General features: G+C 37.4%; 1 protein-coding gene across 2 annotated transcripts in view; it reads right to left on the reverse strand.

Annotated features, from left to right (window-relative positions):
• The window catches only part of LYST (lysosomal trafficking regulator), a 63,260-nt gene that overhangs the window by 8,453 nt on the left and 37,380 nt on the right, over nt 1–17,427 (reverse strand). For both annotated transcript variants that reach the window (XM_054399282.1, XM_054399283.1), the window contains exons 27-44: nt 14,935–15,126; nt 14,262–14,440; nt 12,967–13,173; nt 11,517–11,693; nt 10,969–11,045; nt 9,830–10,018; nt 8,949–9,094; nt 8,777–8,873; nt 8,078–8,139; nt 7,630–7,685; nt 6,372–6,524; nt 5,788–6,032; nt 5,039–5,105; nt 4,279–4,435; nt 3,753–3,893; nt 3,139–3,356; nt 1,602–1,832; nt 744–933 (exon numbers count right to left, since the gene is read on the reverse strand). In XM_054399282.1, coding sequence (XP_054255257.1) covers nt 744–933; nt 1,602–1,832; nt 3,139–3,356; nt 3,753–3,893; nt 4,279–4,435; nt 5,039–5,105; nt 5,788–6,032; nt 6,372–6,524; nt 7,630–7,685; nt 8,078–8,139; nt 8,777–8,873; nt 8,949–9,094; nt 9,830–10,018; nt 10,969–11,045; nt 11,517–11,693; nt 12,967–13,173; nt 14,262–14,440; nt 14,935–15,126 — 2,784 coding nt within the window. The remainder of the gene's footprint in view (nt 1–743; nt 934–1,601; nt 1,833–3,138; nt 3,357–3,752; nt 3,894–4,278; nt 4,436–5,038; nt 5,106–5,787; nt 6,033–6,371; nt 6,525–7,629; nt 7,686–8,077; nt 8,140–8,776; nt 8,874–8,948; nt 9,095–9,829; nt 10,019–10,968; nt 11,046–11,516; nt 11,694–12,966; nt 13,174–14,261; nt 14,441–14,934; nt 15,127–17,427) is intronic.

Genomic DNA, 17,427 nt, shown 5'->3' on the forward strand with positions numbered 1-17,427 from the left:
CCCAAACGTTCAAAAGAAGGTATTTTCTGTTAGACTATGTCTTAATTTCTAATGTGTTATGAACAGTTTTAAGAGATTATGTGAGCATTCAGTGTTCTCCAAAGAGCTTACAAAAAGCATGTGTTGCATGTGGAGAGAAAGGGAAGAAGCTGACAACATATCCCAGATAGAGAAATGACTATTCATAATTGTCAAGGAGAACGTTACTTATTTTCATTGACTAAAAGTGAAGCCATTTATTTCACTAGTACATATTATAAACAACCCAGGAGTATCAGAACCTATTTGACCATTTTCAATAGGAATCTCTCTCAGAAGTTTATCTGAGAGCAAAAGATCCTTCAGCCTCTGCTTTTTACTGGTAACTTCCCTCATTCTTTGCCTCTAAAAAGAACTCCTTTAATTTTCCTTTCTGTTGCCACATGTTCTTTTCATCTGTTCTTAGGTTCTTCTTGGACTGAATCCACTGGCAAATTCTGAAGTTGCATCCTCATGCTTCAGTCACTTTAATGAAAAATATCCCCTTAATTACAGGATGCTGCGCCCCTATGTAGTTTTGTAGTATTCAAAGTACATAAAATCCAACCTCCAGGAAAGATACCACACATGTGGAAGCTGGATTTATAAATCAATCTTTAGCAAAAGTAGCTAAATGTGGCAAGTTTGGTGAAAAATAATACTAGTATTTGACTTAGGTTTTTTCACACACATTGTGCATGTATGGAATAAGCACAAATTCATACCTTGCTCCTTGCTATATATCATCAAAAGGCAAAACTTGCGAGACAAACCACAGATAGCTTTAGTTGGTAAAGCCTGGAGAGAGCCAAACCTTTCTCCATGAGGCTGGCTAAAGCAGACAACAGGATCTGGAGCACTTGGGGAACCAACATATTCTCCCCACTTCAACCCTTTTATCCATGGCAATGGACTCTAAAACAAGCACAAATAAGGTTCAAATTATAAGGTGGAAAAAACTTTTCAGAAAGTATAATCTCATTAGTAAGAGAAATTCCTGTAAGGAACCACAAGGTAAAGACTGCTGAAGCACTCTAAAAACACTAGCAAATAAGAAGCAGGGTAGTATTACCAGCTAAACAACTAGTCTTAAGGGTATTCTCACCCTTTAAGGGTTGAGATAAGCTTGTAGTTCAGGTGGTTTAGTGAAAAATACAGATTTCTTTTAAATGCAAGAATTTAGTTTCTCACTGGACTTCAGGGAAAACAATTGTTTGAAGCTAAGAAAGTTGATCTGTCCTGCAGACAAGTTGAGGATTCAAGAAAACCTATAGTAAGTAAACACATAGTATGCTTTCACACAGATGCCAGCATTCATCATTGAAAGTACAAAACTGGCTAGGTGAAATGCCTTCCAAAACCTATTTGCTATACGTATCTATCACTGTCACTTTCACTTAAAGTGATAGCGAAACCACAAAATTTAATTCCACTATCACTTTAATTACATTTGTGTGGCTTTTGTTTGGTTGGTACAATATTGGTAGTAAGTTCAGTTTTAGGAAGGAAACGATAAGCATAATGGTACAGTAATTACAGCACATGAATGTTAATTAAACATCTTGCAAATCAAAAAGACATACAGGATACATTATTTCTTTAGTGTGTTCTCTGGTTTCTCTGAAAGCAAATTGCACTAGTAATCCCATGGCAGCAGGAAGTTCTCCTTCCATGATAAGCCTGGATCCAGGTCTGCTAACGTGTGCTGCATGGAACAGCTGGCGAGGTGTTTGCCCATATGTTTTTATCATTGTTTCAAGGGCTCTTCTCTGAACAGGATCCTCAACAGCGGAAACATCCATTCCAAAATAGGTCTAGAGAGGAGAAAAAAGAAAAAAATAAAGGAAGATGAGCAAGAATAAGCTTGTCCAGCTTGTCTTCAGGAAGATTTCTCAGTATGTGCACACAAAGTTAGAGGTAGACTCTTCGGTTTAAGGCTTGAACCAGAAGCCATCCCACAACAGCTGTGCTAACTGAAGACCCACTGAGATCAGTAACTTTGTCACCACTTCTATACTTGTGATAACTATGACTAGGATTTATCATGTGAGCTGCTCCTGCATGTATTCCATGATTAGTTTCTGTCAAAGAGGTTTTCTTAGTAAACCTTCACTCACCTGTAGAAAAGCAGAGGGGCTACTGATAATATTAAAAATCGAAAAAGTTTGTTTTCTCTACCTCTTTTTAATTAACATATTAAAGCTCTGGTTTGGGGTGGAGAAGGAGGAAGCTTCATGTTTCGGAAGAGTGTAAATTCTTTCCTATCTCTGAGATAGGATGTGTGTGCACCACACATCTCCCTCAGTTACACTGAAAAAGGCCTTGACTTTTCACTTAAAAAAATTAAAAGTGAACACTCACAAATCTAATACTTGAAATTTAAGATATTAACTAAATCAATACTTAAGCACAAAGGAAAAAAGAAAGCATTTGGATTGCCTCTTGAAAAGAAAAAGGCACCACTACAAAAGACTGTTTTAGCTCTTCCAGCTATAGAATGAACACTGAATGCACAGAACACATTGGAATGCATTTGAAACCAGGACTGTGTGGCTGAGCAAACCTTCTGATAGTAAGGATCAAAGCTAAAGAATACAATCAGAGCTATCCATGTTATAATCAAGTAATTAAATTCTAGAAGTCTTTGTTAAATGAAGGCTTGAAATTAAATTTATGGGAGGAGAAAATGCCCATTAGAGGGACAAAACAAGAGGTACATGAAGGGAAGAATACAAATAATGAGCTTAGGACAAACTCAACCATTGCAATCATATCAAAAGCTGCAACATAATCTAAACGCAAAGCTTCTTTTGAATAAGATAAAAGCAAGTATGCACAAACACAATACCCATAACACCACCGAAACCAACTATCCAGAAAGTAAACTCCATAGCTGATCATCCCTCATGCCTGTGTCAAGGGAATAAAGAAACAAATTCACTAAGTTTCACAACAGTCCAGTCCCTGGAAGCTTATCCATTCTGCATTGAAATAGCTAAAGCCTTCACACATAAGGGATCTTGCTTCATGCTAGATGTTTTCCAAGCAAGCCAGATTGGACTTTTCCCTATTAAGTTACTAAGTAGGATGAATAAAAGGTACACCTTAACGAATACTTACTGCAGGATGGAAGACATTAATAGCCTGAACAGAGGCCTTCCCTTTTTGCTTATAACCAAACACTAAGTCAATCCAGTGACAGATTGTCTGGGAAACATGGTCAGACTCCAAAGCCTGACGATGAATCAAGATGAACAGACGAGGATCATTGCGGGCCCAAGGTGGAAGATTGACGTGGTTAACTCTGTCACCATTTTGACGTACTCCAAAATCAAAACCTAGAAAACGGGAGAGTTAAACATTCCAACATTTTAGTTGACAGTAACTTCAAAAAAAGGTTTTATAGAGTTCTGTGAAAGCTAACCACTAAGCACAGTGACTGGAAAAACAAAGTGGCACCATTAGGAAGTTCCCCTCAAACACATCGAAGCTATACATACTCACTCAAATGGAAAAAATCACACCACTGGAAGCTCCTTTGCACCTTTGACATTATGAAAAACCTTCTCTTAAGTATTACACAACAACTTCAGCACATCCCACAAATTCATGCCAGATTTCTCCCATGCATCTACTATTTTAACATATTCAGTCAAGGGATATAAACGGTCTCAGTTTCAATCCATAGGCTCAACTATAGAGATGTTTTGGACACAGTTATCCTCTTAGTATACCTTCTCTGTTGACTAGAAAGTCGGGAAGGTAGAAAAATTCTGGGATAAGCTCCTTTACATCAGTCATTGATTCATATGAAGAAAGTCGCCAGGTTGTATTGGTAGAGTGAAAAGTTCTGTCTGGGATGTCAAAACTTTGATCTGGAAAGAAATACAAACTGAATTTGTTACCTCAATGATGGTCATAACAGTTGCACAGCTGCACCTTCAAGTAGTTAACTGCTCTCCAGTTAGAAGAATTTTAAATGTTCTCAGCTATCTCGATTACTATGTGTTACACATGGACTGCAAGTCAAATATAGGTCAGCTTTTTATTCTACACAAACTGAAGTATAAATACAAGCTGTACAGCTTTATGGTCTAGCTTGATAATTTCAGAATGTCTAATGTGAAAGCATACCAGATTTAATTTCACTGAACTCTACTTTTTTAATTGATAAACTATGCTAAACAGTTACAGAGAGTTCCTGGGTCACTGGGACAAAGCCCAAATGTGAAAGGCAAGTGGAAGCAAAAGTAACATTACCTTGATAGGCTAAAAACATTTTAGTAAAAGGTGGCAGCCTAACTAGGAAATGAAGCACAGTTCCACTGTTCGAATAATGAGATCCATAGTGATATGGTTGTACAGGGGGCATTGGATCATCCTCTCGTGCTCCTTTACGATACTCTTCTTCCAAATACTAGAAAAGCAGTCAGGGGGAAACAAAAACAATTAAAAAAAAAATCTTACTTAGCACTCCAATAATGAAATAAGAGCTTGCCTAACTTTTTTAGAAATAGAGCCTAAAGTTTTCAGATGACCGTAAGTTTAAAAGCAATTTGGAATCAAATACACTGTCTAAAGACATAATCACTTTTACAATCCAGTTAGTTACAATCAGTCTTAAGCCAACTCAGGACAGTCATTGCATTGCCTTTTCAATACTAAACGGGAAAAACAAAACAAAAAAACCCCAGTACTTGTAAAGAATAACCCTACTAGGTCATGATGATATAGACCTAAGTTTGAAAGTCCAGCTACAGATGCATTCATTCGCCAGAACATAGCTATTTCCTACAACCTTTAAAACATTCTGAAGACAAACAGGTTCTAAGTATGTTACAAAACATTTCCCAGGAAACATGGCATATGGAAAATTAAAATTCCATAGACATAAAACACTGGATTAGTGGTTTCTTTTACCCACCCTTCTCTCCCCCATCAATATATATTAAAGAAATTAAAGCCTCCATATCATTTACACACAGGAAAAATGCAAGAAGCAAAAAAATTATCTGACTACCTTGTAAGTATCCACATAACGATCTTCTTTTTCTTTAGACTGCACAGCTATTGGTTTGACCAGATTTCTGTAACAGAAATAGTACTGATAGCTTGTAATTTTTATAAAGATATTGCTTCACATCATTTAATAATGCATTACTACAAATAATGCCTTCAATATAATGAAAAGGACAATCAAAACTTAATAGTACTTTGCAAGAGAGTTCAGAAAACATAAAGGCCACTTTTAGTTCTGCATGCAAACTCAAATTCACAAGCTACTCCACAGCACAGCAAGAGGCAAGCAAATGCAAAACGCCTTTGTCAAACACTTTATACATACAAATGTTAAACTGGCTTAACAGAAATTTACCAAGGTTAGGCAAGTCACTTGGATCTGTCCACAATATAATTTCTAACTGGAAAAATAATTTACAATACTATTTCCTTTTGTATTTAATTTTCACTAATTGACCTGGACATTTAATCACATGAATTTAAACATACACATGAACATAATGTGGACTACACATAAAAGTCCAATTCCTAGCATCCTTTGAATATATACCCTCATTGCCAGCATTTTATTTGAACATCTAAGGTGAAGCAGCCACTTATTGTAAAATGCCCAAGTTATTATGGATAAGAAATGCTTTTGAATAGTTTCATTCATGTATTATGTGCAATTTAGTAAATAAAGTTAAAAAGCTAAACTGGATGATCAGTTCAATTATTTGGAAATAACCAGTTCTGAATATTTCATATTACCTATATACTGATGGTTCATTTAGGTCCAGCGTTTCACTGGTGTAGTCAGAAAGTATAAAAGGAAATACTGGATATTGCATGAGGTCATTGAAGGAACGGCCCGCATGTTTGTTTAAATGAGTCAAATATTCAAAGTTAGTAATCTGTCCTGTGCACCACAGGTGTGTCAAAGCAGTAATGTTTCCATATTCCAAAAGGTTAGGCAAATTGTTAGTTAAGATGTTGTGGTACACATCGTCACGGACCTAGAAGAAAATACCATAGATTTAATCATATAATTTTAAAAGCTTCAAACTACCAAGACTCAGTAAGTTTCTCTCATTTTACTAATTTCCAGATACCTGCTGTAACGGAAAAATGCTTAGCATCACTAAGATTTTTTAATGCATTCATACAGAGATGTGTTTTACAACATGATTGTGTTTGTCTACAAGTCTAGCAAGCAAAAAGTTTTTTCAAATGTATTAGGCAGAACCTAATTAGTCCATGCAACAAGTCTCCTTAAAAAGTAATACATGAACTCATATGTTATAAAGACACAGCAAAATGCTTTGATATACTGTTATGCATCAGTGCCACATTACCTTTGTATTATCAAAAGCCAAGAGTAAAGTTCTGCCATTTGTTAGAAATATTTCCACAGCATTGTCTCTTAACTGCCACCAGCGCTTATGAACTTCCTTAATTTCCTCATAGGTCCAAGAAAATGATGCTGGTTCAGTTTCCCCATGAAAACTCTGCAGAATTTGCAATTTAAAAAGTTATTTTTAAATAATAGATTTTTCTAAACAACAAACCCTTCAATGCAGCCAGTTTATAACCACAGAGCACATAGTAAAGCAAACCTTAATGTTGCTGTGATCTACAGATTGGATGGGGTTGGAAGAGACCCTCAAAGGTCATCTTGTCCAACCCCCCTGCAGTGAGCAGGGACACCTCCAAGGAGATCAGGCTGCCCAGGGCCACATCAGGTCTTCATGATGTTGTGATTTTCTTCACATACATCTCCCATATCTCCTCAAAGCAGTGGGCAGAATGTCATCGCATGCTCCTCATCTGCTCCAATTCCCCATCCAACACTAGCAAGCAAAGCCATACTTTCACTGGCTCTTCAGCTAAAATACTTGACAGCCCATCAGAGCAATCAAAGTGTTCCCATGAATTCTAATTCTGACAGTTCTATGAAGGACAAAGGAGCAGAACAGTTGTTAACATCTTAAACCACAGGAACTGTGTTTATTGGATGCAATGAAGAACTCCCTGAAAACAATTCACAACTTTCAGCAGTATAACCCTTATCTTGGTTATTTCTTTTTAAATGTCTTTTGATTGTATAAGCGTAATTAGTCCGTCAGAGCCTTTGCATATCAGAAGGATTAGATCAGTTCTAGTGTCCCCCATGACACAGTCCTCTCTAGCATATGGTAAGGGGGAAGCTAGAACAATCCTACATAATGGAAAATGCTAGAATCAAATTCTGTAGAGTACAGCACCATTCATACAGTTGTGGGTTTCTGTGCTTCCTAGTGCTCCAGCTTTCATTTCAGTAAGGCAAGTTATCTCAGGTGCAGACCAAAGCAAGCTCTGCAGGTGCAGATACCTACCACACCACTGCCTCCTCATTCCCTTGCAGTCCAGTCCCAGGCCCACATCTTTCTGTGGTCTGCTGTCACCACAGATTCCACCATCAGAGAAGAAGTAGCACTGAACCCAAACTCATCAGTTTACTAGAGTTAGAGGTCTCTGGACAAGGCCAGCTATTCTGGCAAATCTTGGTGGCAGTAGACAAAAGCTACTTCTGGTCGTAGTTTGGAAAACTTAAAAGCTGGACAAAATGCTCACCGAATTTTCCATGGTGTCTGAAGCATTGTCTTCAACAAAATACATGCCACATTTTCCTGCAGCAAAAAACAGTTGCAAAAAAGTACGTGATAATACTGTTTGTATAATACCTCTTATTGTTACATGAACAGTGTCCAGAAGTCAAGAATACAAAAAAATAATGCCTGGGGAAGATGGTATTTAAAGAATTTATCATTCCACATATTTTAGCAAGTGGTGTGCAACTTTAAAATTTAACTACATTCCAAACAGCTCTCATGTAAACAATGGGCAAGAAAGGCAGACTGAGATATAAAGCATAACACCCTTAAGAAGTCAGCCAACAGCTTAATTGCTTAAAAAAACCAAACCAAAAAACAAAGATCCTAAATCACACCAGACAAACTTATATATACACAGCAAAATCTTTTTAGAAAGTATACTTATAGGGGCTGAGAATTCTACGTACCTAGCAGCAGTTCACCAGCAGTCTCTCTAGAAGGTGCAACGCTTATACATCTTCTATTAACTCTGAAATATTTCAAAGTGTATTATTCATTAAGCATTGATGTACCTTTCAGCATACACCTACAACTAACAGCCTCAAAGACTACAGATGAAGAAAGACTTTTCAACACCATAACTCCAAAGGTTCAAATGCCAAGACAAAGCATATAGAACTTCAATTTTCCTGACTCACACATTAGTGTATTTGTATTGATTTCTTTGTGTTCTCTGCAGTTATTTTAGGCAATCCCTGTTGTAGGTGGTAAATTGACACAACCACAGAAATAAGTTAAACAATGGTAAGGACAGAGAGGATGAAAACACAATCTTCTTTTGAACACTGATGGAAATACCTACCAGATCTAACAGAACTGCTTGTCTTAAATATGTCAGTGACAAAAAGGATAAAGAAATCCCATCAGGTTACCCTACAGAAGTTCTATCCCTGTATCACACCTGATAGTACTTGCTTTTACAGATTTTTGAAGTCAGAGATAAAACTGTTTTAAGACTCAGAAAACATCCATTTGTCACTGATTTTTTGCTTATGAGTATAGAAAAAACTCTACCATTTTTCACATTTGTCTCGTATGTCACTTGATATGCAAGTATTGTTTCCCTTAAATGGGAGTGAGAAAGTGAGGTGTTAACCAAATCTTACCTTATATGTTCACTTGCAGCTTTGTCCTTTACAGTAGAAGAGTGAGAAGAATGTGTTTTGTCTTCAAATAGGTAAGATAACGGAGTTTTTATCACACCTATTAAAAACACAAATAATGCCCTAGTAGTCATCATTACAATTCAGGTATACTCTTAGAAGAGGTTATAATTACCTTCCTGTTTCTGCCTGTCAGGGAGAAGGTACTTATTTGGAATAGTAAGGTAGCACCTCTGCAAGCGGCGCCTCTCTCTATTTGGGCCCTCTGTTGGATCCAGCTGCCAAGAAGTTGGGTAATAGACTGGATCATACCAGAGCGCTCTGAAAAACACACACAGAAAACAAAGCAAACCCCAAACCCACAAAATAGGTCAGACTTTGGCAGCAGAGGCAGTATATATGCTTATTCATTTTGGTTTTCTTTAAATAGTAGAAAGATGTAAGTTTCACAGTAGTACTTCTTCAGAAGTAACTGCCCAATGTATCAAAAGATCGAATTCTGTAAGTTATTTTCATGAGCTATCCCACTGACTACTTTAAAGCTGTTACTGTAGGACCGCTCTTGAAGTTATTAATTCTGATGAAAACAGCGACATTATTCACCTAGTCTTGAAAACTGCTGCTGCAAACATGACACAAACCTAGCCACACAGTGGTAAAAAGGATTTTTTTTCCTTGAGACTTTACATATTTTGCTGTATGCAGATCACCCTGGATGCTAATGTCAACAACATTACACAAAAAAGTTTTGTTACTCTATCAATGCAATGCAAGATGTTAAAACTTTATCACATACTTCATTGTGTTAGGTACAGCAAAACACATCTGACAAAAAAACCTGTCTAAAAAGGCATAGAAATAGTACTTAGCTTGTCACCCTAGAAAATAAAAGAATAAATCAAGCATTCTATGTTTTTAACCATGGAATGATTAGCAAAACTAAGTCATCCTAATTTTAATAGAGGCACATGAAATGTAGATGGTAAGTAGCATGAGAAGTGCATGTCTGGCATTGAGTCTCTCTTGCTTTCTCACCAAGATGACAGAACAACTTACCGATCATGAGTAAGCTGCTGAACAAGTTCCTGCCAATGTCTGCTGGCACTTAGCTCTGCCTTATACAGTCCCCTGATGTGCTGGATTACTTTCTTCCTTTCCATTCCTTGTGACAGAGAGACAGCTTGTGTGATGTCTCCAGCTATTTTAGAGATGTCTTTAGATTTTATCTCCAGACGTTGAAAGAGACTGAAAAAGAGTTGTGTTTGAAAATATGCAATAAACACACTGAAAAGGGAAGGCAGGACACCCAAAACCCTTACAAAACACATTATCAAATATCAATATAAAATACGTTTGGCTGTAGATATCCATAGCTCTTGTTACAGCAGATGCAGAGCAACTCAGCCAACACATTTTTCACAAAAGACTCATGAACACCTTCTGTTTCTTATCCTTCAAGAAAACTATTACGTGTGGCCCAAGTCAAGCCAATCAGATGTATTACCATACTTTACTAATTACTGAATACTAATGACAACAAAAATCTGAAGTAAGAACAGTAATTTATCAATATTCAAATCCCTTAAGTTATTCAACATATAGTAAAGTCTTATTGTGTATCTGGACAGGCTTGACTACATTGACCTTTTCAGCTACTACAGTTGCCTCCACTGAAGAAGCCTCTGTGTATTTCAGATCTGACATTTCAGCGTTTGACATAAAATTCATAGAAAGAACCTTTTAATCTACCACAGGCTACTGAAATTTACATCATGCAAAGCAGCATTAATTGCACGTGCTTCACACAATGTTCAAACACTATGCTGAATATATTTTACTTGTTGAATAGCATGGTTAGTTGCAGGGACATTTGCCTTACATTTAATTGCCCAGACCACAGCAAAAAAAAAGAGGCGACTGACCAGATACAACAGCTGTAAAACTACATGTGAAATGCCAAGTGTACAAAAATTATTCAGTATTGAAGTTTACACAATGCCATTTATTATACAACTTACCCAAATGCATACACCTGCCATCAAGCTGTTTTTAAAATGGTAAAATAAGAACAACTGAAAGCTTAGTACTGCTGTTAGTTTGAAAAAGCATCTATAATACAGGCAACTTTGCAAGGGGCTGTGCCAAACCAGAGGTAACTCCTAGACTTCTTGCAGCCCCATTAAGAAGGCACTTACTTTTGGCGATTATTACTCATTGTCTTCTCCCAAGCAGCTTTGTTTACACCTTCTTCCATTTCATATTTCTTCTGCTCCTGAATGGAAATTTTATATATTACTTTCCAGATGGAAAAAATAAGGGAGCAGAGGTTAAAGGACATGCTAATTTAAAAAAAGGAAGACCAGCAAAACTGTTCGATATCTTCACAGCATTTTAAACCATCAAGATATTTAAGTTCCTACAGTGTTACCATTTTCAGATTTATTTTTCTCTGCAAGGAGCCATATAAATTATTTTTTCCTAACAACACAACATACTAGTAGCTTATTATCAGTTCTCACCTTTGCCAGGGTTAAGTAATATGATTAACCAAGAAGCATTAATATATGAGTTTGCTGTGAAGTGTTGAGTACATGTGACATAGTCAAAACTCAAAGAGAATCTCCCTAAAAGCATAAGCCATGCACTAACCAAGGAAAGCAGATGTTTGCAGTAACACTCTGGCTCTACATAAGACAGTTGTCTCAGAAATACCCAGTTTTTGAAGTAGTATTTATTCACAAACCTCTTTCAAAGCTTTTATTAGATCTGGTTTTGGTCGTGGGCTCAGGGGAATGCATTTATAACCACAACATTTCAAGGTATTCACAAAGTCTCCTGCTACCGTTTGCTGTTCTTTTGTCATTTCATCACTGTGATTGTACATTAAATCATGTAAGTAGAGCATTAGTTTAGGTCCATGCTAGAGGATGATAAGAAGAGAAGAGAGGAAAACAGGTGTATGGTCATTCTCATTTCCACAATACAAAATTGAACAAGATTTTTTCCTCCCTTGACCTTTATTCCCTTTTCTTGTCAGACTGGACAGATCTCTTCTACTAATTTTTCTGCGATTAAAAAAAAAAGTTGCTTTAAGATAAACTTTTACAAAACTAGAGAGAACATGCTGAATCTAATCCTCCACTTGAAAGTTTCCCCCAGCATCTTCTGACTTTTTTTATGGCTTACAAGAAAGCTGTATTTCTCCTACAAGAGCTCAACTCCTGCAGCCTTGTTTTATACTTCAGGAAACATACCAGAGACTCCTAATTTTGCCTGCCAAGAATGCTACACCTTGTTTGATTAATCAGATTAAAGCTGACAGATAATGAAGTTAAGCAGACAGGTCATAAGTGTACTCAGCACGACACTCACCCCAAGAAGCAATTACTAGTACAGCAGTTCCTTCCTTACTGGTGAAAGTGTTAATTCAAGTGAATAATGTATATGATCAGAAACACCTGACTGTCATGGGTTCATTGAATAAGAAATTTTTCTCCTTAGTGCACAGTGACTGTGGCATGTCTTACATAATTGATGTCATTCTTTCATTCCCTGAAGATCGCAAACAGCAACATTCCTACCCAACTTCAGATCATGGCTCTAAAAAAAATGCTTTCGCTCGAGCTTGCACTAACAGAAAACAATTAAAAAAAAGATTTCTTTTCTGGCAAGCCAGAAAAGCAGAAACTGTTCAGCTATTTGAGATAAAAGCATAGAATATACAATCCAAACTTAAGAATTAATAAAGGCTAAATAAGAGAAGATAGAGTACTACTTGATTGAGGACTTGACTGCCAATCAATTCTTCCAAGATTCAGGAAGTCTGCAGTTAAGAGTTACAAGGCAAGAGTAATTCCTTCACTAATCTGCTTTTTCAGAATACCTTAAGTTCTAGCATCCCCAGTAAAATTCTTCATTTTCAAGCTAGCACCAACTTTTGCTTTCATACTACACAGAAGATCTGATACCAGACATAATCCTATCTTGCCTCTTACACAACACTCTCTACCCTCAGGATATGGCAATTGCAGGGCTACACGCAGACATTTGATACAACATAACTTTGCCATTAGAGTAAACACTTAAAACAGCTGTGAACAACTTGAGCCACACACAGTTCTAAATAATTGTAAACTTCAAACAGAAAACTTGAATGCAAGTATTATAAACTTCTCTCAAACTTTAGAGCTTACTTGCAAAGTTGGGCTAAGACAGTCACGCATAATCTCTTGATGGTTTACTTCATGTACCATCTCCAAAGCCTGCTTTCTCTCTTGAAGTGGCCTTGCTGGAGACAAGTTGTGCACAAGAAGCCTCCCAAGTTGCGTACGGAATGTGTCCTTAGATGACATGAGGATTCTTTTCCACTGCTGCTTGGCTGTGTTCATTCTGCTGGTGCCCTAAGTGAAAGAGACAATTCTTTTAATGTTAGAGTTAGGGCTTCCTTTTTTGCAAGTTTCTCACATTGCAAAACAAATCACAGATAATATGACTAAAAGGCAAGACTTAATTTTATTGATGATTACTGTAGATTAAAAAGCATTCTACTAAAAATGAAACAAGGGTTTGTTCATTCTACTAAATTAAGCATATTTTTCTCAATCTGCAAATATTAGGAATACAGCTCATGGCTAAACTGGATATTTAGTTAGAGGGACTACACAAAAATCCAGAAAGTGACAACTGATGCAGAGGGTTTAAAAACCAAAAGGTTTTCTTTTTGTTTACTTACTTTAAATGACTAGCCCTTCTAGATCAGCCAGTATTTCTGAATGGATTACCTTAAAAGATGAAAAACCAGGCACTGGACTCACAAATAAACTGCCATCTTTGAGAATTACTTCCTTCAAGTGTAGTGTAATGGAAAGATAACAGACCTAACAAACTGAATTTTCCAGAGCTAGAAAGAAAATTAGGTTGAGCTGCTTTTTATAAAGAACCTAAGAGCAACGAAGAGGCAAGAAGCAGTAAGTTCTTGAATAAAACTGTATGAAATCACCCAAGTGAAACCTGATCACCTTAGAAAAGTTGACAAGGTAATACTTTCATGCTAAAAAAGAAAGCTCTCAGCCCTTTGGCAACAATTGAAACAAGATAAAGCTCCCCTTCCCAATTCTGGAATATATTACAGATACAAATCGCTCAAATGCTCCATCTGTGAATGCACAGTAGTTTTTATGAGCTCCAAACATAAACCTTGAGATTTAAGGGACAAAGGAAATTCATGGACTCCACAGAAGTCTATTTAATCTTTGTCTGCTTGTTAAAGAAGCAGCATTTTGTTAAACGTTAAAGTAAAAATCAGAACATATGCATTTATTATTTTACAACTGCAGAATAACTGGAAAGCTAAAAAGAGTTTTTAATGTCACAGCTGAATTAAGATGCAGTAAGAAAGGTATCTATGGAGAGAAGACTATGTATGAAAACTTCCTAATAAAGGAACCTTATGAAATACTTCAAATGTGGACAACATCTAATTACTTACAATGGATACTTTGATTCCTTCCAGCAACATTTTAAACATTTCTTTAAGAAAAGGATTTCCTCTGCTAAGCAGTTCTTGCTGGCTTTCCTCCTCAGGAACATCCATCTGTGATGCTGCAAGTTGGCTCTGACTTGCATGTTCTGTAATACCCAGTACATCAAGACACTCTTCAGTAGATGCTAGAAATTTAAAAGGCACATATGGATTAGTACCATCTCAAGTAAGACAATCCTATGATCCTTGAGTTGGCATTAAATCAAATACTGCCTTTTCTTACTATACTTTCTCTTGCTCCTGTAGAATTTCAACTAACCCCCCATATCAAGTCTTGCTAACAAATGTAGCCATTTCATAGAAACATGCAAACTCATGCATTTTAAGAGAGCAGATGCTCCCTTTGACAGACTTAAATCTTTAGGTAATAATTCAGGCAGTTAACACATGAATGGACTAACAGAATTAAAACAGCTTGCTCAGTTCAGATAAAAACTGTATCCAGATTGTCAATTACATAATACTGAGAGACAAATCATAGAGAGTGACACCTTAAGGTTAAATTCAAACTGGTGTCAGTGGTATTACTCTCTAACACTTCACTAAAAGCGAGAATCCATTTTTCATATGACATTCTATTGGCTCCGTCCAAACAAAGAAACCAATCCAAAAATGCTACCTAAATATATGAGCCTGTTCACTGCTAGAACAGTCAGCCTCTGTAACCGTTGTACAAACTCAGCCTCAGTGGCTTGGACAGGATTTTCTTGGCTCATTCTCCGCTGCATCATCATGTTGAATTCCTCACTTGCTAGTGAGCGCATCTTCATCAGCAGAGCATCAGACTGAGCAAGTGAAAACCTTCTGGAGCCTGTAAGTAGAACAGTATTAACAGCATACTACTAAAATGCACAAAAAATTAATCAGCAGCTTCTTTCATCCAAAGATTCTGCATCATTTAAGGAAACCAAATATTTAAAATATATTCATATATACATATAACTAGCATCTGAGTGCTTGTCTCTTAAAAATTTTCCTATTTGAAAATAAATGTATAAAATTCAAAAAGTGATACCATGAAACAAGATCGTCTCAAGATCAGATTTATTGTAGAATTTACATATTTGTGTAGAGTCTTTAAAAGTTATTTTTATTCCTGTTTTTACTGTATAAAGTAAAAACAAAGTGTTTAAAATTAACGATAGAAAAATTATTGCATATCAGAAAGTGGCTTTATCACCACCAATAATGAATCAATTACATTAACTTCTTATAAATAAACAATAATTTTGTTGGAACTTACAAGAATACTCCTTAAAACTTCCTTGAAATTAGCTGCTAGGCCTTAACCCTACCCGATTTTATTTTTATTTTTCAGAAATAACTATCTATTGGTAGTACCTTCCGGATTCAGTAATATAAAAATATTTTCACTATATTTACTGGGCTGATGATGAGCAGCCTCAAAAGCTGTCCATATCAAAAGAACCATTCCCATAGTAAGCATGGAATAAGCAGTTTGTTAGGGTTAAAAACAACAACAAAACCAAAATCAACAAAAACAACCAAGTCAAACAAAAAACAACCAACCAAAAACCCCACCACACAATTCACATACATGTCAGATTTGAAATGGTATCTTCAACAAAGTCTTAAATGAAGCTTCATTTATATGAGAGAGAAAAAAAAAAATTCAGTTGCTAGCCAGAAGACTCCAGGCCTTTTACAGAGTGATTCACCAGCTATCAAATACAGAACAGTATTACTGCTAAAGCTAGAACTTGTCCCAATGTTTTACAAGCACAACTACAGTGAAAACCAGGAATCTTACATTTCCAATTACAAATTTATAGTGCCATATATTTCACAGAATCAACAAGGTTGGAAAAGACCTCAGAGATCATCAAGTCCAACCTATCACCCAGCACTTCACAACTAACTAAACCATGGCTTCAAGTGCCACATCCAATCCTTTTTTGAACACCTCCAGGGACGGTGACTTCACCACCTCCCTGGGCAGCACATTCCAATGGCAAAACACTCTCTGTGAAGAACTTTCTCCTCACCTTGAGCCTAAACTTCCCCTGGTGCAGCTTGAGACTGTGTCCTCTTGTTCTGGTGCTGGTTGCCTGGGAGAAGAGACCCCACCTGACTACAACCTCCCTTCAGGTAGTTGTAGAGAGCAATAAGGTCACCCCTGAGCCTCCTCTTCACCAGGCTAAACAACCCCAGCTCCCTCTCATAGGGCTTGTGCTCGAGACCTCTCACCAGCCTCATTGCCCTTCTCTGGACATGTTCCAGTACCTCAACATCTCTCTTAAATCAAGGAGCCCAGAACTGGACACAGTACTCAAGGTGTGGTCTAACCAGTGCTGAGTACAGGGGCAGAATGACTTCCCTGCTCCTGCTGGCCACACTATTTCTGATACAGGCCAGGATGCCATTGGCCTTCTTGGCCACCTGGGCACACTGCTGGCTCATGTTCAGCCTGCTGTCAACCAGTACCCCCAGGTCCCTTTTTGCCTGGCTGCTCTCCAGCCACTCCGACCCCAGCCTGTAGTGCTGCTTTGGGTTGTTGTAGCCAAAGTGCAGCACCTGGCACTTGGACTTGTTGAATGCCATCCTGTTGGACTCCACCCATCTGTCCAGTCTGTCGAGGTCCCTCTGGAGAGCCCTCCTACCCTCTAACAGATCAACACCTGCTCCCAACTTGGTGTCATCTGCAAACTTACTAATGGTAGACTCAATCCCCTCATCCACGTCATCAATAAAGATATTGAACAGAATGGGGCCCAACACTGATCCCTGGGGGACACCACTAGTGACAGGCTACCAGCTGGCAGTGGCACCATGCACCACCCTTCTCTGGGCTCGGCCCTTCAGCCAGTTCCTAACCCAGTGCAAATTGCTCCTGTCCAAGCCATGGGCTGAAAGCTTGGCCAGTATTTGGTTCACTATGATCTGTAATTGAAACTTGTGTAATAATGTAGTCCCCACTTCATAGCCCTTTTAAAGTTACAAGCACTAAGTTTATATTGATACTTCCTTACTGTGAAGTTGGCTTTTCAAGCCACTATAAATCACTTTAAAAACATCTTTATTAAGCAACTTGCGAATTGAAGAGAATCCCAAGAAGGTAATATCTGGCTTTAGACACTGCAATGAGAATAAG

The sequence above is a fragment of the Indicator indicator genome, chromosome 2, assembly GCF_027791375.1.
Source record: "Indicator indicator isolate 239-I01 chromosome 2, UM_Iind_1.1, whole genome shotgun sequence".
NCBI lineage: Eukaryota > Metazoa > Chordata > Aves > Piciformes > Indicatoridae > Indicator > Indicator indicator.